At 43.3% G+C, this 26,584-nt stretch overlaps 1 protein-coding gene across 1 annotated transcript in view; it reads right to left on the bottom strand.

Annotated features, from left to right (window-relative positions):
- hoxb3a (homeobox B3a) overlaps positions 1 to 26,584 on the bottom strand; it is a gene marked incomplete at its 3' end in the record, with an annotated part of 43,874 nt that overhangs the window by 6,388 nt on the left and 10,902 nt on the right. The window contains exons 2-3 of the mRNA XM_083896583.1: positions 9,030 to 9,096; positions 318 to 1,063 (exon numbers count right to left, since the gene is read on the bottom strand). Of these exons, the coding sequence (XP_083752709.1) occupies positions 318 to 930 (613 nt within the window). The 5' untranslated portion in view covers positions 931 to 1,063; positions 9,030 to 9,096. The remainder of the gene's footprint in view (positions 1 to 317; positions 1,064 to 9,029; positions 9,097 to 26,584) is intronic.

Genomic DNA, 26,584 nt, shown 5'->3' with positions numbered 1-26,584 from the left:
ACCATTTACCAGTGGTCATCTCTCTCTGTTCTAATCCACAGAGCTCCTGTGGAAAACCTATTTGGGCCGTACTTGTCTGAGAAACCTCTGGGGAGACGTGGGGGCCTGGACAGAGGATGTTGATAAGAGAGGTGAAGAAAGAAGGACGTGGTGATGGGAACGAAAAGGGCGGGATAGTAGGTGGAAAGACACTAATGAGGGAGGGAAATGAAGGAGGCTACAGGGCTTCTGCTGTGGTATTGTGTTGGGGGACATCAAAGCAGGGACAGACAGACAGAGACAGACAGACAGAGAGAGACAGGTGTAATGGAACACACCGTTGCCAGAGTTGTTGCTGGGTGAACTGTTTTTCTGCTTGGTCGCCTGCCGGCTCTCTTTCATCCACGGAAAGATCTGCTTGGCCAAAGTCGGGTTGGGGGGCAGCGAGGAGGAGGACGACGACGTCGAGGAGGAGGAGTTGGACGACTTGCTGGGGGCTGATTTGGAGGCCGAGGAGGCCCCGTTGCTGCCCCCCGGCTGCTGAGGCCCTGTATTGCCAGTGTTGGGGTTTGGGGGCAACGGAGGGGACACTTGGGAGCTGGGGTGGTGCTCAGGTGGCAGACTGGGCCTCATGCAGCTGCCATTCAGCTCCTTGGTCTTGGCTAGCTGCTGCTGCTGCTGCTGCTGCTGCTGCTGCTGCTGCTGCTGCTGCTGCTGGTGGCTACTGCTACTGCCCAGCGACTGCAGCGAGCAGGCAGAGCGCTGGTACGAGTCCACATCCAGATGGGTCGCCGACTGGAAGGCCGGCTGGTGGTGGGACACCGGGACCGGGGCGTCGTAGCCCCCGAAGCCGTTGGCGGCCGCTGCTGCTGCTGCCGCCCCCTGCACCTGATAGGACGAGTAGCCACCGAAAAGCGTCGAGGAGTTGTCGTAGTACGTTGTCTTCTGCATTTCTGTGGGAAGTGGTGGCGGCGGCGGCGTCTGCTCGCAGTGCTCCGGTCCTTGCTGAAAACCACTGCCGGAAGACCATTTGGTACCGGGGGTCACGTGACGGTGTCTCTCCAACGGTCCCCTGCAATCTGACCTGAAAGGTTAGGGGAGAGACAGAATAAAGAAATGAGAGCGATAAATCCATCTTCCTCCAGTGAAAGGCGCCATGACATGAATAGAAACCACTGCTTTTCTTTGCCCCCCCCTCCGTCCACCCTCCACTCCACCCCTCCTTACCCTCCCCCTCCACCCTGAGCCCGGTGCACAGCCTGCAGATGCTCTGATGGTGGGGGCACAAGGAGGGCAAACTGTGCTCTCATGTCTCATGGGCTTATGAATGTTTCCATAGAGATGCTACGTTCATTCACACAATAATGATCACTTATTGTTACTTTAATAGCATCGTTTTTGACGTTAGTCCTTTAAAAAAAAGATTGTGGTTATTTGTGGTCCTTAGATATATAAATCATCATAATAATAATAATCACAACAACATTATTAAAGCCCACTTTCTGAGTAATGCAACAAATCATCATTTTATCAACAATTACCATCATAATTAATCCCTTTGTTTCACATTTTCACATAAAACAAAACAAAATGAAACACAGATCACTGCATCAGGATTATTTTCAGCATCATTTGTTGAGAATGATGAGTCAGCATTTCCATTTATACTTTTCCTGTTTTTTTTTTTAGTATTATTATTATTATTATCATTATTATTCAATTATAGGCCGTTTCTTGCTCGCTCAATGTCGTCAACAATTAGTCAACAATTCATACTTTTTACGATTTTTTTCACCCTCTTACTTGTATTTATTTTGCGTTTATTTATTTTCATTTCTTTGTCTCATTTATTCACTGTTTGTTTTCTGGCACGTGTTTGCAATAAAGCGCTACCCCACCCACCGTGTCAGGTGTTTTTCTTTTTTTTGTATCGTGACGTGGTTGTGTGTGTGTGTGTGTGCATATATGTATGTATGTGTGTGTGTGTGTGTTGCACGTTCAGCGTGACTGATGTAGGTAGCCTATTTCTGTCAACCTCTGCCTCCCACCTATGATTTAGTGTATTCCGTCTGCTCGCCTGTTACCTCACTCATAGAGGAATCATTGCTGGGGACATTCCTATATTTTTTATTGCTTTTATTTTACATTTAGCTTTAATATTACACATAATTAGCATGTTAAAAATAAGTTTTAATGCTCACATTGAAATTGTGGGATGTAGGAGTGATATATGTACGTTCATGGGGGGAAATAATGTGGAATAATAAAATAAATAATATTATTTTTTAATGTTTTGGTCATGGGGAAATTGTTAGATTTCACATTAAATGGGGGAATATATGTTGTGGAATTAGAATTAAACTTTAACACTCATAAGACAAAAGATGCCAGCGCGAGATAAAGCGAGGAAAGAATCCAGGGAAGAGGCTGCTTCACGAGACGGTGATGCATTAGGGTCGAGCGGTCAGAGTGCTCTATCATGGCTCCTTAAGGGAGAGAAAGAGTGGAAAAAAACCAGGTTAAAAAAAGCTGTGTGTGTGTGTGCGTGTGAGTCCCCGTGGGCTCCCTATCTCACGAGGAACCGCCGGGGTGGGCCCTGTGGCCGCGCGAGGCCGCGGCTTGTCAAGCGCGAGGGGAGCACCTGGCATCCATTTCTCCACCGAGGAGATAAAATATTATAATAATAAAATAAAAATAAAAAATGAGTTTAGGAGCCCACACGGAGATATCACACACACGCATACACACTCCTGTATATATAGTGTAGCAGCAAAGCTAAGCTAACTGCTATCACTGATATATGTTACAAATTAAGCAGTGGTGACCAATTAACGAGGCTCGGGCCACACAGATGTCACACGTGCAGCCGCTTCATGATGTTTTTTTTTTTTTTATAGACCGTAAATCATGACAGTGGATGAGACAGGGCAACAGAAAGGAAGCGCGCGCAAAAACACAATGTGATTTAAAGAAAAATATGAAAGAAACGAAAAAAACAAGTGTTAAAATGGCTCTGTTTTGTTTGCCATTTGCAAATAATAATAGATGAAAAACGAAGGCAGAATAATAATAAAAGAAATGTAGCACCCTGACACTGAATGGTGTTTCAGAAATAAATCATCTGTCAATAACAGCTGGTGAGGCGAAAATATATAAAGGGAAGGAAGAGCATGAAGGAATTAAATAAATAAAATAAATAAACAGGCTCGAAAACCAAACAAAACAAAACAAAATTCTTCTCCTATTCCTTCATATATATATATTTTTTGTACTATTTTGTTGTTTTGGTGAAGCAGCAGACAGAGCAGCCCTTCTCCAGCTCTCAGCACGTCACACATGTCAGCCATTTATCTTTCTGGTAGACAAGCTGGAATCCTAATTATTTACTCTGAGGAATAGTCCCAAGGAGAGAGAGAGAGAGAGAGAGGGAACGAGAGAGAGAGAGAGAGAGAGAGAGAGAGAGAGGGGCCGTGGCACCGAGTGTAGGAGGAATATGTTATTAAATCATATCGCTGTTTCACCATTAAACAGGACACGTAATGTCTCTGCCACTGGCTTGTAGGACTCGGGCTTAATACAATCACCAAGTTTACTAGACGCCTCCCTGAATAATCCACTTACACTGACAAGGAGAGGCGGCCACCCAAACAACAACAACAGAGAGAGGGAGAGAGAGAGGGAGGGAGGGAGGGAGAGAGAGAGAGAGAGAGAGAGGTCGGCCTTGGTGTCCAGTGTCTGTGCTTCATCCTGAGATATAAAATTACAAATGGCGCCTGCCATGGAGAGCTGTGCAGGAAGACTGTGAGGGAGAATGCATTAACTTGGGACAATCCACGTATTCCTTATCCCATTAACACACACATGGAAAAACACACTCACACACTCACACACACAGGGGAAGGGGTGGAGGTGGTGGCTTGCAATTATATTGAGCTGTGTCCAGAAACAATGAAGGATTGGCCTGATCACAGCTATTGTTGCTATATAGATATATATATATATATATATATATATATATGTGTGTGTGTGTGTGTGTGTGTGTGTGTGTGTCCATGGCCTCTGTGTAGTCTGAATAATCCAGCAGATTAGAGGGGTCAGCAATGATTTATTTAATTTCAGTGTTTTAGTTTAAAATGGAAAATAATAATAATAATAATAAAAAAAAATGAAAATAAAATAAAAAGGGAGGCCCCTGTGGAAGAGAAGGAAAAGCCAGGGGCAAGTGTGTGTGTGTGTGCGTGAGTGTGTGTGAGAGAAATGGTGTAGCCCTGCTTTGTAAATAAATAGCTCTAAGTGAGGAAGAGTGAGGGATGGAAGAGGAGAAGAAATGAGAGGAAATGGGTTAAAAAAGAAGAAGAAAAAAAAGAGGACAGAGATGGAAGGCTGGGGGGAGAGGATGAGGGGGGGGGGGGTGAGCTGCTTGCGGCGGGTAAAAAGCTGCGGCTGCAGCTTAAAGCATTGTGAACTCTTCTTGAACCGGGATTGAAGTCTATTGGGCCATAAATCACGGAGCCGTCCACAAACACGCTCTCTGTATTTTCCTGGGCTTTTTTTTCCCCCTGTTGTTGTGGAGCTCGTGCAGCAGCAGCAGCTCGTACAGCTCGTGCAGCTCGTGCAGCAGCAGCAGCAGAACCGGAGCTGCTGGCCTTTATTGCTTCATGCAGCTCTTTTATCCCCCCCGTTGGTATATCCTCAGATCTTACCTTCCTTTAGCCCCGGTGGTCCCGGTCCAGTCCGGCGCGGACCCCGCAGCATCGGCGGCGGCGGCCGCAGCAGCACCGCATCACCAAATTTAGTCCCCCGCGCGCTCGCGCATTCACCAGGTGATCGATAGCAGTGATTGGTAATTAAATAATAAACAACGGATCTACTGAATCCTCCTCGCGACCCCTCTCCGCTCTCCTCCTCCTCCTCCTCCTCTCTCCGCTGCTGCTGCCTCGAGACTGTAGCGCGACACAGCGCGCGACAAACCACCACTACAACGCCGCCTGGAGACAGCGACAGCGGCGGCGGCGGCGGCAGACCGGGCTGCGCGACGGTGGTGAACCGGGCACCGTGTAGCATGAACGGCCACCGGCGGCTCAGGAGGAAAGAAATGAAAAAATAAATAAAAAAAAGCTGGATCGACTTTCCACGCGTCGCTGAGGGGGGAGGGGGGGGGGCTCCTCGGTGTCCGGGCGGAATTAGGTTCCGGTAAATGGGGGCTGTATAATAACACGGGCAGGGGCTATGTAGCTATAGCACAGCGCCAGCTGAACGGAGCGTAGTACCGGGAGCCTGCCCGCCTGCTTTCCCCTGCTCGCACGCATCCCACCTCCCCCTCCTCCTCCTCCACCACCACCCCCTCCTTCCACCTCCACCCTCCGCCCCAGCAGCACCAGCAACCAGCACCAGCACTGGCTGCTGCTGCTGCTGCTGCTGATAACAATGGCCTCGGGTTTCTTCCCCTTTTCTTGATTTTTTTTAATCCTCTGTTTTTCAAAAACATAAAATAAAAGCACATTCAGCCTCCCAGAAACAACATGTTAACCCCCTGTCATTTTTTAAAATAAATGTTTTTTTTTTTTCTTCCCTCCATCTCCCCGGCTCTCCTCATCTCTCCCCCGCCGCGTCTCCCCCTCTCTACTTGGGCGTGAGTTCTCGCCTCGCCCCGGTCTCTGCCAGCCTCTGGTGGTGGGCTTTTCACTCCACCTCCACAGAACTCTATACAGCTGCAGTAAGTGCAGTAGTTCATTATAGTGGATGTTCTCGTGCTATTGTTGACAAAAAAAAAAAAAAAGTCCACGCGCACGAGAGAAATACCCTGGACACTCGTCACTGAATGTATGCTGATAATCACAGCGGCTGCAGGTGAAACATGGCGGCCACACACACACACACACACACACACACACAGCAACACATGCTACACATGTTAGCATTAGTTTGTGATGATTTGAAATTCAAATTGTAATTCTTATACATACAGGCTGTATATATAAGTATGCTAATTTTTAGCTAATGTCACTTTGCAGGTGAACTTTAAATGGCCATAGTGGGGTAAAAAAAAAAAAAAGTTTTTTGGTGCATAAACTTTCATTTTGTTCTCTTTCTGTCCTCCTGCATCAAACTTCCTCTTGTCTGATCATTATCTTTAGGCCCTTTGTTTTCTTTCCTCACATTATCGCTATCCAAAGATTAATTAAAGTTGAATTTTTGCAGTTGGGACTTGTATGTTTTTTTTGCCTGCTAAGTTTTTTCGATCCCCAAAGGTTTGTGGCCTAATTATGCAAATTAAACATACACATTTAGAAAAAAATAATATGTATAACTTAAACCAATCAGGCTTACAATCTACCAGGATAAAGTAAGATATACAATTCAATCTAACACATCAACGCTGACAGTAAAATCAGCATTTGAGCTGTTTTAGAGTCTAAAAATCATAATGCATTTACATCTCTGGTGGATACAAATGCTAATACTAAAGGTTATATGTTAATTACGTAATCTGTCTTAAAATTATCTTAGTTTTTAGAGTTTATGCAACATTTCAGGGGCTGATATCTTATGTAAATGTGACAGTATTTAACATCTGCATATTGGAAATATTCCCTATGTCTATATCTTTTTAAACTTACAGGAAGTTACTTTTCTCCCCCCCCCCTCCCCTCTCTCTCACTCTTAGGCCCTTCCACATCTCCCTGCAGAAACCATACATGTCATGTGTATTGTGAACATTTCAACACCTCCTCCTCTCCCTCTGCAGCTGCTTATGCACAGAGAAAAGGTAAATAAAAACCAGAAAACAGGGGGAGAAGGGAGGCATTTTTCTCACCTCCACTGCACAGCAGAGGCAAATCAAACATATCTGTCATATAATAATCTATTTTTAAAAGATAGAAAACACATTCAAAAGAGTTGATGTGATGCCTGTGCTAGTGTTTTGACTTAAACACACACACACACACCTGGGAGGGGCTGAGGAGAGGAGGGGAATAAAGGAACAAGAATGACATGAAAATGAAAACCAGAGGGAGGAAAAAAAGACAGAGAGAGGTGAGAAATGAAATGGAAATGAAAGTAAGAAGGCGTATCTCTCTCTCTCCCTCCCTCTCTCTCTCTCACACACACACACACACTGTATTTTTTATTATTCAGGACGCTACCCCTGTCGTTTATGGCCGCGTAAGATTTATGAGTCCTCTCGCACCCAGCAGTGTGTGTGTGTGTGTGTGTGTGTGTGTGTGTGTGTGTGTGTGTGTGTGTGTGTGTGTGTGTGTGTGTGTGTGTGTGTGTGTGTGCGTGCGTATAAACAGCCCCAACTTTAAAACAGATAGCATTCGCAGTGAAGCTGCAGAAATGAGAGGATGAGCTGCTGAGTGTAGGTGGTGGAAGGTGGGAGCCTGAAATGCGTCCGACTGCAACTTTTTTCCCCTCTTTGTGTGGAAGGATCTGAAAAAGCCCCCCCCCCCCCTCTCCTCCCTCCATCTTCCCTCCCTCATCACTCATTAACCAAAACCACTAATCAGCTATTTTATTATCTTTTCATTCTTTCTTATTTTCCCCCCCCATTGAGCCACAGTGTGGGAAGAAGCAGCAGCAGAAGCAGCAGCAGTGCGGATTTTTCCCCGTCCCTGTATTGACTTGTGAAAGCACGCCGGTGCTTGTAACAGGATGGCACTTCTTCTTTATTTTCATTGGATGGAAGACGCGCATCGGCGCCTCCGTGTTTCGGATCGAGTCACGGATATTGGGTTTCACAACTGAAACTCTCTTTGCCCTGCAGAGCCATGGAAATCCTCTTTCCATTTTTCTTCTTTTTCTTCTTTTTTTCTCTCTCTCCCCCCTCTGGGATGTCAGACATGTAGGTCACTGAAGATGACACGAAGGAATTTCCTCTCACTATGAGATAGAGATTAATATTTTTTTTCCCTCTTTTTCACGCATGACGCTTTTTTTTTTTTTACGGTGCATGGAAACAGTCGGACTGCTGCACATGTCCAATTCTTAAATACAGACCACGAATAATGCGTAATAGAACAATTTGTTCTTTTATAGAAGAGGAAGTAAGAGGGTTTTTTTTTTGCTCTTAGGGCCGAATATCGATAACAATATATATCGGAATATAGTTGTTTAAAAGTTATTCTATAATTCAGGTCGTTACGCTTATACACTTATCAGCATTTTTTAACGTTTTACCTCAAATATGTGGACATTTCTGTTTACCTAATCGATTTTTGTTTTCGATTTTCGATTTATTTGTATGATATTTATCGTGACAGATTTGGAAATCACAGCCCTGCCTTCACTACAGCTGTTAGCTTTGTGTTGCTATGTAGCATGTAGCATTAGCTCCTCATGAGTCACTGCAGTTGGCTGTTTGTTTTAATCAGTGTCTTATCAAATAAATAAAGAGCTGACCCGCACATGATTCCTGCTGCGATTCTGACCCGGCGGCCATTACACACACACACACACACGCCTCTGCATTATATTACATTAAAACATGTCAGTACATGTCACACACACACCTACACACACACTCAAATTCAAATTAAAACTGCAAATTACATTCGATTTTTAACGGAATTATTAAATTAAAACAAATAGAAATAAAACACAATTAATAACATAAAATAAAATAAAAACAAATCTAATACCATCTTCCCGTCCTGTTGTATTTGTTTTAACGAAATGGACTCATAAAAATACGACTACTATTATTTTCAATAATAATAATAATGTAAGAAAATGCACTTAAACATTGCGGTTGAACAAAAAGGGGGAAACTTGACCTGCGTTTTGCTTAAATAAACGAATAAAAACGTAAATAAATGGTAAAATAAATAATAATAATAAATGTTTATGAAGCCTGGTCATTTTGATCCAAAGGGAACAGACAGATAAGAGAACATTAATCACACCCACTTGCAATCAAAAAGGTTTTTTCTTTTCTTTTTTTTAAGTGTCCAGTCTCTGATAACGACACTGCAAACACACACACACTCGAGGCCGAGCATCACAAATACAAGAGAGGGGAAGAAAAAAAACGAGAGATTAAAACTTACCGAGAGATTTTCTCTTATATCCCAATGTTTTGATGAAGGGAAACTGCTTCCAGAAAGCTGCTAGGAACTGTAGTGAAGGAGGGAGGAGGGGAGAGGAAGGGTAGAAGAAAGAGAAGGAGAGATGAGATCAAAAAGGGCCTTGGTAGAAATCAGATAATCAGACAGTTGTGTATCGAGCGGCTGCGGCATATACATGCACACAAACCGCAGACAGGTATTCCTGATTTCTCGCAGAAATCCCGGAATAATAAATATATATATATTAAAAAAAGAGGAAGAAGTGATAAGAGCTGTGAGAGGACAGGAGGCTGAAGGCTGCGCGGGTGGAAGTGATCTCAGATGTTATTGATTATGGTTATCATATTACACATCCTAATAGGTCTGCCATGTTTTCTCCGCATGCGTTTAAAACCGGTGGGAACCTCCAGTCTGCTAGTCTTTTTCTTTTTTCTATATATTTATATAAATAATAACATTATTTATCCAATATTTAACGTTGAAAAAGGGAAAAAGTAAACGGATTCCTACAAGTAGCTTATGAATATGCACATAAAAAACTTTTAAAAGGAAAAATCACTAGAGGGAAATAATAATAATAATAATGATAATAATAATATGGGATGAAAGTGGAATAATGAGATTAATACGCACATATAACGAAGATAAATGAGAGTAAACAACATGGCTGTGTGTGATCCTTCAACAAATGGTAAATTATTCTACAATTATAATAGCTGCATTCGCATTTTGAATATATATTTAAACGAAAATGTTAGCTATATAGTGATAATAATTCGAGAAATCAAAATAATAATATTATATGAATAATAACAAGCAGCAACAATAAGAACCAGCGGCTCCACATCCACAGCGGACACAACTACAGCACTATCCGGGATATAAGGCACATATCGCGGTCGCTAAGTGTCACAGGACCCGGGGTGAGGTTCTCCTCATGTGGGACAGAAAAGCACTCATTCTCCATCTTTCATTCATTCACATCCATTGGTAAATCCTCATCCATTCACTGCTCCACACTGTGACCAACTAAAATAAGAAAGAAAACGTGTGTAATAGTAGGATAGATAGTTATAGCATCCATGAAAAAAACCAAAAAAAAAACAAGGGCTGTCCTCGTGCTTGCATAAAGTGGCTGCTGTGATTATTAAAGAGGCTGGAAATAAAATCTCAGGCTGCTTCTGTTTCTGCTCGTGACAGCTTCACCCAAACACATAAATCACGAGCGAGGATCCCCCCCGACCTCCCCGTACCAGCCTGTACCAGCGCCACTGCTGCTGCTGCCGCTGCTGCTGCTGCTGGAAACTTATTTATTGTTTCCCCTCCATGCACTCACTCACTCACTCATCCATTCACTCACTCACTCACAGCTCTGCTGGCCGCCGTCCACCGCCATCACAGCACCAATCCATGCAGCCGGGGAGAGTCCTGAAAACGGCATGCGTCCCCCCCAAAGCCCTCCCCACCCTCAGCCTCAGCCCCGCGGGTGAGTCGGGAATTTGGAGCCTCGGGAGCAGGAGTGGACGAGTCTAAAGTTGGCCACAAAGTGATGAAGGGGCCGGCTAGCTTAGCCAGCTAGCCTACTATGGGCCGAGACAAAGGCGCAAGGGAGGAGGAGGAGGAGGAGGTGGAGGAGGAGGAGGAGGCCGCCTCCACTCCACAACCCCAAAAAAACAGCTGATGAGCCAAATGTCAGAGGAAGAGAAAGAGAAAGAGAGAGGGTCACATATCTAAAGGTGGAGGAGTTTCTCTCTCTCTCTCTCTTTCTCTCTCCTCATTCTTGATGAAGTGAAAGTTTTGGGAGAAAAGGCAGAAGCAGCAGAAACTGTTCTGCAGGAGGTCAGAGTGAGTGAGAGAGTGCAGGGTTTCACAGAATGTGCATGAAGTGATGGGTGATGGATGCAGCTCAAATACGTCCACACGAATAATCCTGACACTCAACATGCTCCAGTTGTCCATGTATCCCACAGGAAAAAAAAAACAACAACCCATAGACGCTGTGTTTTTCCTCTAAATCAGGCGTTCTCAAAGTTTTGATACCTGAGGGACAATTTAGGAACCCAACGTTGGACTGAGGGCCGCCAAAGGGAAAAAACATTTGTAATCATTTTAATGACCCGATTGCAGGTACAGTTTACACTTATTGGTCTGTATCCAGTAATGTCCAATAAACATTTAACAAGCTTAGTAGCTCCTGGATTAAAACTATCAACTGTAACGCATCGAGGGCCGCCAGAAATGTGTCTGCGGGCCGCCATTGGCCCCCGGGCCGCACTTTGAGAACCAATGCTCTAAATAACGATCCGGTTTTGTGTTCACTGGTTAACGATAGAGTAAAAAAAAAACTATTTAAACTGCTATTTTACTATGGAAAAAGTTGTGTGTTTTTGTTGCATATATTGCTCTCAAGTTGTAAAGTGAAGCAGGTTTTCTTTACATCTTTACATTTTTAAAGTCTCACAAAAACTTTATCAGGAGCTTCTTATCTGTGCCTGCATGGTCTGGTGCCTGGTGGTCAGACACACACACACACACACTTGGATCTTTAGAGGTGTGTGGGGGGCGCTCAGAGACGCAATGCATCCCCCTATCGCATTATCCTAATCTTGACCATCTCAGCCTAACCCTAACACCAAGTTTTAACCCTCAAAATAAGCTCTTTTTAAGTTAGTTTTTAATACCAGCTAAAATGTCCTCACAATGTCAGAGTGTCCTCATAACAGTGATTTAAAGACAAAAACAGTTGTCCACACACAACCTAGTAGAGACAAAAACAGTTGCACACGTTCAAACCAAAATTTGGTGTCTCCTAAAGAAAGAAAAGGAGAGAAAAGCTTGTGGTGTGGACACAGGAAGTGACAGCACTCACTGAAGCACTCACTGTGACATATTGCTGCACAGCTCTCTGAAAGTGACCTTTGACCCGGAGGAGTGATAGCTCCGTTCTTTAATGATGAGCCCGTCGGCTAAAAGCCAAAGGAAATCGCTTTTCCATTCACTGTTTAAGGTCGTGTTTTGTTTTTTTTACCCATAAATCCTGAACGGTTACTGAAATTACGAATCATCACCTTGTTGCTTCAGTTGTGAAGTGAAGAAAAATAAATGTCATAAACACAAACACAATGAAGATTTAAAGCCAAGTTCTTACACTTATAAATTATAGCAAAATGGGGAATCCAATGATAATGAACTGTGGCATTAACGATAACTTAAATGTCCTCAAACAACCTCTCTCCAAAAACTCTCCACAACCGTGTACATTCTTTTCAAATAATCTCCACGGTTCAGATTTCATTTCATCATGCACCTTCTTTTTCTTTCTCCACAGAAGCCTGAAACACTCGCTGTTTTTGGTCTCACTTCAACATGCGTGACTTATTCTGTGTGAACACACGTGCTCTTTATTAGACGTGTTGTAATCGCAGCTACAATCTGTCCATGGTTGTTTTCTCTGCTGCTAATTTGTGCCATAAGCGAGAATCTGGCCATACAATAATATAACGTGTTATTTATTTTGGCTCCTCCCACTCTAGGGTTCACTACAGTGGATGAGCCATATATTTGGAATTTTTTCAAACCTCCCATTTTACCCAGAAATAAGGAGCGCACTGAGTGATTATATAGTATAACTGCAACAAATGAGTTAAACGATAAGCGAGAGAGTCTAATGGTGGTAAAAGCCTGCTGCCAACTAGTGGCGGGGGGCTAAAATACAACTCAAAACTACTGTTGAAAACTGCTGCTAAAAATGTTTCCCTTCAATACATGCACTTAAAAACAGTATCACAACATGAAATATGGCAATATTTCACTATTTTCTTACAACATTAATATATAAATAAATATACACATCTTCAGATATATGTAGATAAATAGTGTTGAGCTGAAGTTGCTTGGTTTTATTTTGGCGTTTGCACATTTGTTCTAAGATTTAAAGGTGCCATATGCAAGAATGTGGCCAAAAACAGTTACTACATTCAAATTCAAAATACCGAGGTCTTTTAAGTTTCGTTTTCTGACCTAACTGGTTGCTCTGCAGATGAGACTCTACTGACTGCAATGATAAATAGACGGCGGTAGGTGGCGCCACATGCCAAAACATGATTTCAAAACATAAACATGATTTGCAGTCTGCAAAATATTTTTTTTTTTAATGCAAATATTTTGTCTGTAATGTTGATGTTGGTGAGTTCAGTTTGTTATATGAACATTATTCCTGAGTCTCTGTGACATATTAGGAGGATTTTATGGCCAGTTGATTTAGATTTATTACATAATGCACCTTTGAAAACTAAAGTCATTAAACTTGTTTACTTCAAGTTCAGTTTCACCTTGAATATGTAAATGAATACACGGTTAATTTTGTGATTTCTCTGCAAAAAAACAAAACAACACACTGGTTTGGTGTCAGAGGGGCAATCGAATTCAGCTTAGGGCCCCATAAAGCCTTGCACAGGCCCTGCTTGTCCATTAAAGTCTTTTTCCTGTTTTCATCCACATTTTTTTCTCTGAAATCACACACACAGTTTGACCTTTCTTCAGCCACCACCACCACCACCACCACCACCACCAAGAACTCAGTCAATATCCTCACTTGTTTCCCTCCTCAAAAGACATTTTTCATCAACTCCATTGGAAGCCCCCTTTTTCCTTGAAGTGTAATGAGCTTGAACGGCCAACGCAAGCGTGCAGCATCTATACGAGGAGCGAGCGACGCCGTGGACACGCGGCCACAACCGGAATGGGCAAGCGATGACAAACCAGACAAACTCTGCACCACTTCTCATCTCCTCCTCCTCCTCCCTGGACGAATGACACATGCGTTTCAACACTGTTTTTCACACGGCAGATAAATACACTCTGCTTCAGAGAGGTGAAAAACTCTGTGTGCGTTTATTTACCATCTACTTTATTTAAAGTAAAAGCTTTTTGGGGGGGTTTGCTGTCCCCCTCCCACACACTGTTTATGTCACGACAAGTCCAAATAACACAACCTCCTCTACTCAGGTACATAGAACAGCTGCACGTAATGATGTGCCAATCATTTCTCTTTTTATTATTATTATTATTATTATTATTATTATTTGTTTTTGTGCTGGCATTCCTTTAATTCAGCCTCGTGAAATCGGGAAACAGAACTTCCACTTATAAAAGTCCGTAGCCCTGAGCGTCAACATAGAACTGAGGCTTTGTACAACATTAGGCATTTGAATATAGCCGTTTAAAAAGTGAATCAGGCTTCTGCTGAATGAGGTTTATTAGAGTTCTAAGTCTCTACAAGAACAATCAGAGCTGAACTGTGGTTTCAGTGAATGATTAACAAGGAGGGAAAAGCAAGGGGTTCTTGCTCTTTTTAAGCCAGGGATGAGAGCCGATTTGGTATCTGTATCAGTAGAATACTGGCAAAAAATAGAGATGATTATAAATGATTATAGCTATAATCAACATGAACGTATTTTTAACAGCTGAAAAGTGTTTTAAGAGGCAAATGTTGAGGTTTTTAAACTGGAAATCCACAGAACAGACTCCTATTGCAAGATAACAGTTGTCAATCCCACTATTCATCCCCTTAAATCTGATATTATGCTCTGTTAAAGAAGACCTGAAATGACTGATTCAGACCATTAACTCTGGAGAAATAAGTTTGCAGACGTTATAAAACAAGTGGGAATCAGAAGACTTCCCTTCCAACGGAGTAGGTTTAGCCGCCCTGTGGTAAATCTATGTTTTACTTCTGCATTGGCATCCTTAGGAGAACAGGACGACTACATTGAGTTTTCTACGGTCTAAGAGCATCAAGTCGTGCCTATTTCAAACAAAAAAAGCACTGTTGATTCTTCAAAGTCATCTTATTTCCACATATTTAAACAGTTCTAGGTATAAAAAAAGCCATTTTACATTAACAGAACCACAATACAACCTCTTTACAACCAAAATCATTTCAAAAAAACATAGCAGGTTTGCCACATCTACCCTGAGGCGCTCGACCCCGTGTCACCAGCAGCTCCACACCGTGAACCCACGCCATCAGCACCTTCCTTTGACACCGAGTTAATCTTTATCAGAGATACTAATCTTTAACCCGGCGCTCAAAGAAAGCCCTGATGCCAGGAGAGAAGAGAAGAAGAGGAAGAGGGGAGGGAAGGAGAGAGGGAGGGAAGGAGGAGGAGGGAGGGAGGAGGAGGAGGAGGAGGGGCAGAGTCAATTTGCCCTCTTTTGCCTCCTGGGCCATGAAAAGTGCCAAGCTCACCAAGACTGTCAGGGCTGAGGATGAAGAGGGATGGATGTGAGAGTGTGTGTGTGTGTGTGTGTTCCTCAGTAATTATTAAACAAAGTTGACGTACATTAACAGGATTATAACATTAATAATGCATCCAATGCCCAGGAAAACACTAAGTACTGTAGCATCTAATACACAGTAAACTGTAGCAGTGATTTAGCTGCCTCTGATAGATATATATATATATGTTTATTATTAATATTATTATATTGTGCTCAATGGAAGTCGTATGTGCCTTGCATGTAAACCTAAACTCGTCCTATCTGCAATTTTGCAAAAAAAATGCACTATGACAACACTTTGCAATAAAATAGTCACAGAAAAGAAGCAAAAATAAGCTTAAAATACACAACGAAGAATATTTTCAGCACATTTTACAGTCTTATTAAAGGTACAGTGTGTAAATTTTGGGTAAAACATTACATTTACTTTTGTATAAGCGTAAAATTACTTGTTGTTTTTCATTAACCCAGAATCAGGTCTAAACAGAAGCAGCCATTTTGGACCTCACATTTAGGACAAACTAAATGTCTTTGGCAGTTTTGACGCTAACTCAACTCACATGGGTTCTTCAAAGAGCCTGAAAGTGAAGAGCGAGTTGAGGGATATTCAGCTGTAAACACGTTGTAAACTTCAACAATAATATGTTTTTGCAGCTTTTATCTGCAGAAAAATCTTCCATTCCCACTAGTTCCTGTGCAGAAAAACCCCGGGAATTAAGGCCATCAGAAAGATCTAGGGAGGATTCTCTAAACTAAAGCCTCATCAATGTTTAACTATCACAGCCCAAGCTCTGCCACTCACATTATCACACTGACTGAATATCTTCTTTCAGGCTTCAGTCATTGTGTTTGGACCAGGCCCTGTGGCTGCATGTCGGACAACGACAGGTACATTCCCTCTATGAATGTGTATGTGTGTGTGTGAGTGAGTGCAGGGGACAGTAGTTTGTGCATGTGTTTGTGTGTAAATCTGTGGTTTTGGCAGTGTAAAAAAATGGATTCTGCTAAGATGTTATTGTATTGCTCTGAGGCCTCATTACGCTGAGTGTCGAACAAACCTGCGACCGCTACAACAGGCCGGTGTCCGTTTCCCTAACAAATGCTCCTCCTGTGACACACGGGATAAGAATAAGAAGCCAGTGATGGTAATATAATCAGGCCACTTGGCCCAGCAGCAGCAGCAGCAGCAGCAGCAGCAGATACAGGCCCGCTATTAAGCCTGTTAGAGCAGGACCGAGTGGCGGATGTATGGATCCGGGCCAGAGCTGTCAGCCTTTATACACTGTGACAGTGTTAGGCACGCCTGCCCCCAATATTTTACTCTGATGGCCGCTTTGCCCGTAGTTTGTCAGTGATGTATGAAAAAATCTATTAGACAGCGGCTCTGCTGGAGCGACTGTGGCTTTTTCCACCCACTTTAAAGTACTGTGTACCATGGAAGCAAGGCGGGGAAACCACCGCTGAGGTCAAAGACAGTGCTCCAATACTGACAAAAACAATACAAGATAGATAGATAGATAGATAGATAGATAGATAGATAGATAGATAGATAGATAGATAGATAGATAGATAGATAGATAGATAGATAGATAGATATGTCAAGAAAGGAAGAAAATACTACTACGAAATACAAAATATTAGAATAAAAGTATTACAAAAGAAAAAATATTAACTTAATTCACAATTTTAGTGTTTTTTTCCAAGATTGTCAGACATTTTCTCTTTTTTGGGTGACATAAAACTAATTTTATATTGTTTTTTTTACGAGTATAGGAAGAATAGGTCATGTTTTAACCTAGGAAATGCAACAATTCCATCTATTTCCTATGGTTTCAGTGTTCCTGGACTTAAAGCTACATGTGGTCACGACAATAATGCAGCATATTAAGTGAGATGACAGTCATTCAAAGTCAAACGGTCATAAATAGTCACATTTGCTCACATGTGGTTGGATGAAAAGTTTGTTTTCGTTGCACCATTTGCTCTAGTGTGTGTTTGTTTGAGTGTGTGTGTGTGTTTTGAGGGTGGAGTGGGGGGGGACAGAAAAGGACATGACAATGTGTGGAATGGGAGGGGGGGGGTGTTCTTGAGTAAGCAATCTTTTCACACTACCATAAATCACGGTGTGGCGAACATGCATCTTCTTTCTTTACACCTAGACGTCAGGTCGCTATTCTCTCTCTCTCACGCACACACACACACACACACAGAGGGACAGAGAGGCGTCCTCCTCTCTGCTGTGTGAGGGCATCTGTCCTCAGCTGCCTTCACACACCGAAGAAGAAGAAGAAAGGAAGGAAATGGAAGGAGAAGACAAAAAAAAGAAGAAAAAAGTTTCTATCTGTGTTGCGTTGGAGCTTGAAGACGCGGCCACTGCGCCCCCGTGGACGCCTGATACCGAGTTCGGGAGCGCGTGAGCCGTGCGTGCACACACACGGTCACACAACAGATAATTAATGACATGTCGGGCGGCGGCGGAGCGCGTGGGATGTGGGGACGCCTCTGGAACACACACACACACACGCGGGGGGACAGTGAGCGGCAGATCATACCTGCTAATCCCTGGATGTTTCTCCTCCTGGATCTCCCTCTCTTCTCTATTCTCCTCCTCCTCCTCCTGCTGCTGCAGAGGTTTAAGGTTTTTGCAGATTTTTTTTTTCTCCCCCCTCTCCTTGGATGCTGAGTGTTTCTGGACACAGACGCTGGAGATGATCGAAGACAGCGAAATCCCGTGCGTAATTGGACATGTATTATCATCCACTGCGTTATTACGCACGACTCTCGGCTCTGGGTCTATAGGCGAGTTTCAAAATGGCAGTGGAACGGCATCCGTGTTGCGTTTAAACCTCCTCCAGCTGCTGCTGCAGCCACTGTAACGCATCAGCAACATAACGCGGCGCAAAAGCTCCAAGAATGATCCACAATTTACGCTAAAAAACACACCGTACGCGCGCTCAAGAGCAAACAACCCCGAACCTAACCAACTCTCCCTGGAGTGCGCGAGCTCCGGTGCAGGCCCCCGTGGGTTCTCCGGCTTCTCCTCGCTCCTGTCCTGTTCCGTGGGTCCACGCTGACCTGTGACCTCCCCACACAGGCGAACGTGCCTCAGATTTTGTCTCCGTTTCCCGCAGATTGCGAATGGATTACTGAAGATCTACCTTAACATTGCATTCACCTCCTTCTTCCTCTAACTCCCCTCTCTCCCTTTGCGCGCGTGTGTCCTCTCCTCTCCTCTCCTCTCCTCGCTCGGACTTCGCAGGCTCGAGCTGACACCCGTGAACTGTTTGTGAACCGGGGCTCGTGACTGACAGCTACGACAGGTCCCTGTAGATCCCAGGGAGTTTGGAGAAGGCAAAGAAAAGCAAAGAGCGGGAGTGGGGAGGAAGAGGGAGAATCTGGTTCTCGTTCCTTTTTTTTTACCAGTATACTCCTGTGGGTCTGGTTCAGGGTGAAACACGGGGAGGTTATAGCGAGGAGCAGCGTGACCCGGCCGCGCGTGGAGGGCCAGGTGTTGGTTATTACATGGCGTCAAACAGAGAGCGATCAGAGGGGACGAGGATGAGGGGAAGAAGAAGGAGGAGAAGAAGAAGAAGCAATTCCGCTGTGATTTGACCCGCATGTGCGCGTCTGCACCGCACGCACGTGTGCAGAGGGAAGTGTTTTCTTGTTTACACAGGTTCACAGATGGAATATTAGAATCATTAGTCACATAAAAAGACAAACTTTAACCCTTTCAGCGACAGAAATTTGATTTTAACCCCATTCCAATTAACCCAAGAGCTAAAAAAAATGAAAAAAAACCTGCAAATCAATTCGTTTTCTTTGTCGTGCGCGTGGACTTAACCTCGGCTAAAATATTAAAATAGTGAAAGTGCAGCTCGTGGAGGACATTTTTGGACAGACTGGATATGAACCATCATTCTTCAGCCTTTTCTGCCCTGAAGCGAAACACTGACCGTTATTCATTGTGTGAAATAAATCTCAGACATGCACTTGGCTTTCTCTCTCTCTCACACACACACAGTGTGTGCGCGTGTTATCTGCCCACGCATACAACCCACATACACGCGCACACACAATGAGAGGAGGAGAGATAACACGAAGAAGAAGAAGAAGAAGAGGAGGGAAGAGAAGTTCAATTACACATTATTTGAACGATATTTATACATTTCTTTTTTTTTTTTGTTCCTGTGTCCGCGCGCGCGTTGATAAAAAAAAAAAACCAAGAGAAGGAGACACAGCCAGCTCGCGCAGGCAGGACACATTTCCGGTGGTGTGTCTTATGTCTTATCGCTGCGGTGCATGCATGCAGGGCCCGTGGATGGAGGGAATATATATTTATATATATATGTGTGTGTGTGTTTGTGTGTTGGGATGTGGATCTCACGAGACACAGTTCCAGTCGCTACTATTTCCACGCGCCTTGCAAAGAATCAGTGACGATTATAAATTAGCGCGAGGCGTCTTGGTGATTTATTTTTCCCGAACGGGTGGATCATTCCGGCGCGAGGCGAGGATGCATCACGGTGCATGATGGAGCACGAGACTGGATATCTGCAGCCTGTAAGAGACACTCAGTTCCACACACTACTACTACTACTACTGATGATAATAATAATATATTATAATAATACACTACATTACATAATAATACATATATTATAAAGGAATATTTTGGCTTATTTTAAGATTCCCACGCACTAATGTTATTATAATTATTGATCACAGTATATTTATAGGTATTTTATTGCTCTTTATTTTTCTACCAATCGGTTGATTTAAAGAGCCGTTGCCTCGTGCTGTTAACGTGACTCCCCTCCCACGCGCCACACACTTAAATCTTTCGCTTGTTAACGTCCAGTGGCTGCAGATTTATGACGCCGAGCGGTTCCCTGATTAATGTCTGACTGTTTTCGGATATTCTCTGCTCCATTTTTCTTTGTTTTTTTTCCTTCCACTATTTTTTTTTGGAAACAATTATTTTATATTTTTTAATTCTGCATGTAGTTTTTTTGGGAGGGGGGGGGAGATTTTCCACTTAACGGCGGTTGTATGGCGCGTAATCGCTCAAACATTAAATCAACTCAACGCGGCGTTTTATAGTTCAGCTCAGAGCGGATTAGACCAATAATTACTCACTCTTGTTGGATTTATTTGCGCTGCTCCTTTTATTTTAACGCATTTTAACTTATTTATTTCACATATTTGGTCCTTTCTGCATTATCCATTCTTTCTTTCGGCGTGCGTTACAATAAAAAAAAGGGAGTTTGCGAGACAATATGGCTGCCACAGTCACTCCAGTGAGTGGGAAGATGCTCCTTGTTGTGCCGTGCCGTCCTCGTGCAGACGCGTGGGTTTGCAGCGACCTTGTCTTTGACCACACGCGAGAAAAATGTGATGTTTAAATCACATAATAATCGCATACTTTATCTTTAAATGTACAGTTTTAGGGGGAAAATGCAACCGTTTTCTTCAGCGTTTTTTCCTCGCACTACAGGAAATAAATGTGATGAACGCTACAGGCAACGACAAAAGAAGCACAGCTCAGCTTGTTTTGTAAATCTACAGCCGATTTTAAGATATCAATATATATATATAAATAGATATCTATCGAAATCACAGAGACAACCATTACCCAGTAAATAGCCTGCACCCTGTGGTTTAAAATGGCCGTTTCCACTGAAATAATCCCGTTGCACTTGAACATACTGTTACATTAAAACACTATGAAATAAATGAAAACGCCTGCAGCAACAACAGCAGCAACAGCAGCAGCAGCTCTCGTGTTGCCCCTCTTTTATTCCTCACACGCCACGGTTTCTGTGTAAACGCTCATTTCAAGGCTGACGTGTTCACCGTGTTGCGTTCACTGTCTCCTCACACACCCTGCAGCCATGTACGGTATATACCTGTGCTCCTCATCGCGACCATACCCTTTCCCTTCCTTGTGTGGGTTATGCATGTACAGGACGGACGTGCAGCGGCAGATTCAGTTTTTTTGGACGCGTTTTTGATCGCATGGAGGCCTCACAGGGGGCTGAAAACCCTCCTCCTTCCTCCCTCCCCCTGCAGCTCGGATGCAGAGCAGCTATAATGGATGTCAGACGGGGGAGTGATATCATTTCTCAACACCGTTTCAAATATTTGAACTATTTCTGCCCGGGTTTTGATGTGGGGACTATCTCGCCAGACATAACACACTTAACAGTGGACACATGCCTGGGATAAGATAAGATAAACCTGCTGCTGCTGCTCACTCTCTGACTGTTGTTTGAACGCAGCACATGTTGTGTTTTTTTTTTTTAATTCATTTGTTACAAAACTTGTGGTCTTAGAGCAACAAAAAAAGCGTGCATTCAACAACAACAGCAGGAGGAGGAGGAGGAGGAGGAGGAGGAGGAAGACCAGGAGCAGTTTGGAAACGTCCATCCCTGCGCGTGGTGGAGATGGTGCAAAGAAATATATAAATATGTGTGTGTATACACACATGGAAACGTCACCTCCTCCTCTCTCTCTCTCTCTCTCGTTTCTTTGTGTCCACAGAAATGAGGCGGGATATTGTTTGTGACACGGCGGCGGACCGGAGGCAGACACATTTTCAGAAGCGCCACTCTCTCCTGCCTGACTGCGATGTGACGGGAAACCACGGAGACGCTCTAATTTGGTTAGACTGAGGTTTTACACACTGATGCAGCGATGGAGGACACACACACACACACAAACACACGCACAAACACACACACAAAGAGAGAGAGGATGGAAATGCAATTGTAAAGTGAATCCCGGTGAACCATCCATCCATCCATCTGTATGCCATGCTATAATATTATTATTGTTCTGATTATTAGTAGAAGTAACAGCCCAGGAGACAAATTAACGTATACTTAAATGTACTAAAACTATAATATTGACGAGGATGTCGTTGTTTTTATACTAAATTCAAGTACAACAAATACACACTTTGTTTTAAGTGTTCCATTTCCTGTTCTGAACATATATACAGTCTGCTTGAAACGCCCTTGAATTAAAGTCTACTTCTCATAGTGTTTGTTGTTATTTTAAAATTATTAGTATGACTAATATTCAAGCTGCCTCTACAATATGGGTATATTATGGTGTATGAGCTAATAAATCTGATGATGCATTCACTGTCTTCCTCTGTATTTTGTACTTTTCCACACATATGCACCAGCAGATTCCACACACACACTATATATACATATACACACACACATATATATTATATACACACATACATATATATATATATATATATATATATACACATATATACAAATATACTATATATATTTGCCATAACACACATTTGCTGCTATTACTATGAGCTTATAGCATATCATACACCCCCCCCCCCCACAACACACACACACACACACACACATCCTCTCCAAACACACACACACACACTACTCAACCTATAGCAATGGGGAGGCAAATACCACACAACCACTTCACAATCTCGTCCCATATGCATTTGTGAGTAAAACGAAGGCAGCAACAGTTTCATATTAGACAAATAACATGAAAAAAAACATGGAAGAGGACCAAAGAAAGAAAGAAAGAAAGAAAGAAAGAAAGAAAGAAAGAAGCTCTGATTTCCAGTCAAGTCTTTGAGCATAAGCAGAGACACTGGCAGTGCTGACATGAATAATGGCGCACAGCTCCATTCCAGCAAACATCCAAAGACAAATACCAAGGAGCAGGAACACGAATTCACCTACAGGAGAACTTTCAATGCACATGAACTATAAAAGCAGATGCATCATGGGAGATTCACAATTTTTTAAAACGTAAAAGTTGCTTTGTTGACACGTGAATGAAACACAAACACAAAGCCACGCAGAGTCTCACAGCCTCTGCCATCGGTGCAGAAAATACCCTCCAGATTAAACCAAGGCCGCGGCCATGTTGTGCCTTTGCAGGAGTGCTGGACATGAACCCGGCATCACTTAGCCCTGCAGCTGCAGCAGCTTCAGCAGCAGCGGTGGGGCTTCTTTGGCTGAAGCTCACTAACTTGGACTCACTCGCACCTCCTGGCTAGATGGATGAGATCTCCCCCCCCCCCCCCCCCTTCCCTTCACCCTCTCCACCCCCTGACGGCGGTGAACTCTTGTTTTATGAGATTTCACGGCGGCCGAGGCGTAGCCGCTGTGCCAAATTTAAACAAATCTCCCGTTAATTGGTCGCCGCAGTAATTCAAGAGCCGCGGCCACGGCCAGCTACTGTCACACTGAGTATGACGAGAGAGAGGAGAGGGGGGGAAAAGAAAAGGAAAAGAAAACAGCCCGAGTTATAATCAAGTGTAAAGGAAAAGCAAAGGGGGGAGTGTGTGTGTGTGTGTGTGTGTGTGTGTGTGTGTGTGTGTGTGTGTGTGTGTGTGTGAAGGAAGAAGGAAGGAAGGAAAATACCCTACTTCTCCCTCTGTGTGCTTCCTAGTTCCGGTGCATCATCATCATCACCACCATCAGTTCGCCTTCATGCATCCACCATCCAAGAAAAAGGAAAAAACGTGATTTATCGCGAGCACAACCATAAACAACAGCACTCCCTCACAAACACACAATGGCAGCGGCGGCCGCACGCTGACACCGATGCCTCACTATAAATCAAGAAGAAGTAGCAAGCTGAGGAGGGAGGAGAGAGAGAGAGAGAGAAGGAGAAGGAGAGAGGGAGGCAGATAGAGAGAGATGTAGAGGAGGAGAGGAGGTGAAGGCAGGAAAGATGAGGGAAGAATATCCAACTCAGCTTCCATTCCAGAACTCTGCTTTCTCTTTGATTTGCAACCTATAAACAATGATGATGATGATGCTGGTGATGGTGATGGTGATGGTGGGGGGCGGGGTGGGGGGGGGGCCAGGTGTGTAAACAAAAACACTTAACAGCAACATGCACGATGAGGATGATGGGTATATGTGTGTTTGCAAGTGGGGGTGTGTGGAATATTTACCACGGTGTTTTAAAAAAAATATGATTCAGTGAGAGGAAAAAAAAGGGCCGCGGCGAAGAAGAAGATGAGGAGCAGAAGAAGAAGAAGAAGAAGAAGAAGAAGAAGAAGAAGAAGTGTGGCTCTTTTTCCCCGCGTGCAGTCCACTCGCTCTCTCTCCACGCTTCCTTCCTTCCTTCCTTCCTTCCTTCCGCAGTACTCACGGCGTCCACAGCGACCCGCAAGACGCACGCCCGTCCAAATTTGTTTTATTGCAGCCCCTTCCTTCTCTCTTTTTCTCTTCCCCTCTCTCTCTCCCTCTCCCTCTCTCTCTCTTCTCTGTTGGCGTTGTTTCCCTCGCTCTCCCCTTCCTCTTCCTCTCTCTCTCTCTCTCTCTCTCTCTCCCCCCACTTGCTTGTATTCTTTTTTTTTGTACAAGTTGAATTTCCCCACGTCACACGACGCCAAACGGGAGCAGCCGCGCCTCACTGTTGTGCTCCTGACGAATAAAATATTCCGTGTTCTTTAACCTCGGCATTAATAATTTAATGAGTCACGTGACGTGTTTTTTTTTTTTTACGTCGGGGCGGGGGGTTGAGTTAGTGGGGGAAAAGGAGGGGGGGGGGGGGGGCGTGTTAGTTCGTGGGACCCTGGGAGAGCTGGAGGATATTTGGCTTAGGAATAAAATGAAATAAAATGAAATTACAGAAAAATAATAATCATTCAAAAACAGCTAAATAGGAGAGTTTTGTTGACCTTTCAGCCTCTGTTAGGTCTGTATCTGAGAATAAAAAGAGAGCGATAGAAAGGTGATTGTCACCCACTGCTATCTCTATCTCTCTCTGTCCCTTTTTTTAAAAAGAAAAATGACTGCAAGTCTCACACGCTTTCTTCGTTATTCCTCACTGTCACATCTGTCTCAGTTCACCGTTACTTGGCAGAACAAGAGAGGAAAAAGAGGAAAAGAAGGAGAAGACACTGTCCTGAGTTAGATTTCAACAGATCCGGGGGGTTTTTCTACAGAAAGAGACAAACTAAATATTATAATAATAATAATAAATAATACAAACAAGGCGCGTGCACACAGCAAAATCCAGATTTAAACGTGTACCTGGGGAACATTCTTCATCGAAATTAACACTTTAACACATCTACTTTATTATTATCATACATCTTTGGGCTAAATTGTTTATTAATTTGCATTTATTTTATTCAATTGGAAATAGAAATCCATTAATTTATGTATATATATATATATATATATATATATATATAAGATGAATGGAGAAAAGGGTAAAGAAAAAAGATGGAGCGCGTGAGATCAACCAGGAAAACACAGGAGAGACAAAAAAACCCCGTCGCGAGGCCGCGTGTGCGCGCGAGAGGGGCAACAACAATAGAAGGTTCCAGTCAGAGCAGAACAATGGAGCTGGAGACACCAGGGAGAAATAAGAAGACGAAGACGAAGAAGGGAGGAGGAGGAAAAAAAGAAGTGTTGAGGCTCCAACATGGAGAGAAGGAACACTTCAAGGTCAAACAATGGCCCCGCGCGGCAGCCTCGAGACACAGAGGCTGTTCCTGCGCGTGAGGGTGGAAGGAGATCAAATATATATATGTAAAAACATATGCGCGGAAATTAAAACTAGGAAAATCTGAAAATATTAAGTTTCATTCAGTTATTGAAGCAGATTTATGAAAAATAAATGAATTAACAAATTAAAACTAAAGGGAAAAAAACAGCAACTTATTTTTGCCCTGACAGAAAAACACAAACAAACAAACAAACACAGAAGTGAAGTCGTTTAAAGTTGCGTTCACGGACCACAGATGCACGCGCTTGCCTGAGATTTATTTTCCTTTTCTCTCTCTCTCTCTCTCTCTCTTTTCCTTTTTTTTTTTTTTCTAAACCCACAACAAGATTGGAATCAAACATTCGCGGCGGTGATGATGGCGCGCGTAATGACGGCCATAAATTATGGCAATCACAGTGTGAAACAACAGCTATAAGATAAGTCTCAGCAGCAGCAGCGCGAGCACTGCAAACCTGCACGCGCCGAGTATACAGCAATGAACGAATCACACACACAAGCAGCAGAAAACAGCAATAATAATAATAATAATAAGGATTATTATTATTATGTGGTAACAGATTAGCATGTGTTCATAAAACATAACATTTTTGGTCAATAAAAGCCCTCTTTTATAAGTGATGTGTGGTTGTTGGGTGATTATTTATTTATTTACTTCTTATTTTTTAATATTATTTCCAATCTTGGTGCAGAGCAACACTGAGGGGCCACTGGGCTAATTG

This window comes from Microchirus variegatus, assembly GCF_963457635.1.
Source record: "Microchirus variegatus genome assembly, chromosome: 10".
Classification (NCBI taxonomy): domain Eukaryota; kingdom Metazoa; phylum Chordata; class Actinopteri; order Pleuronectiformes; family Soleidae; genus Microchirus; species Microchirus variegatus.
This window is presented reverse-complemented; position numbering and strand designations above follow the sequence as displayed.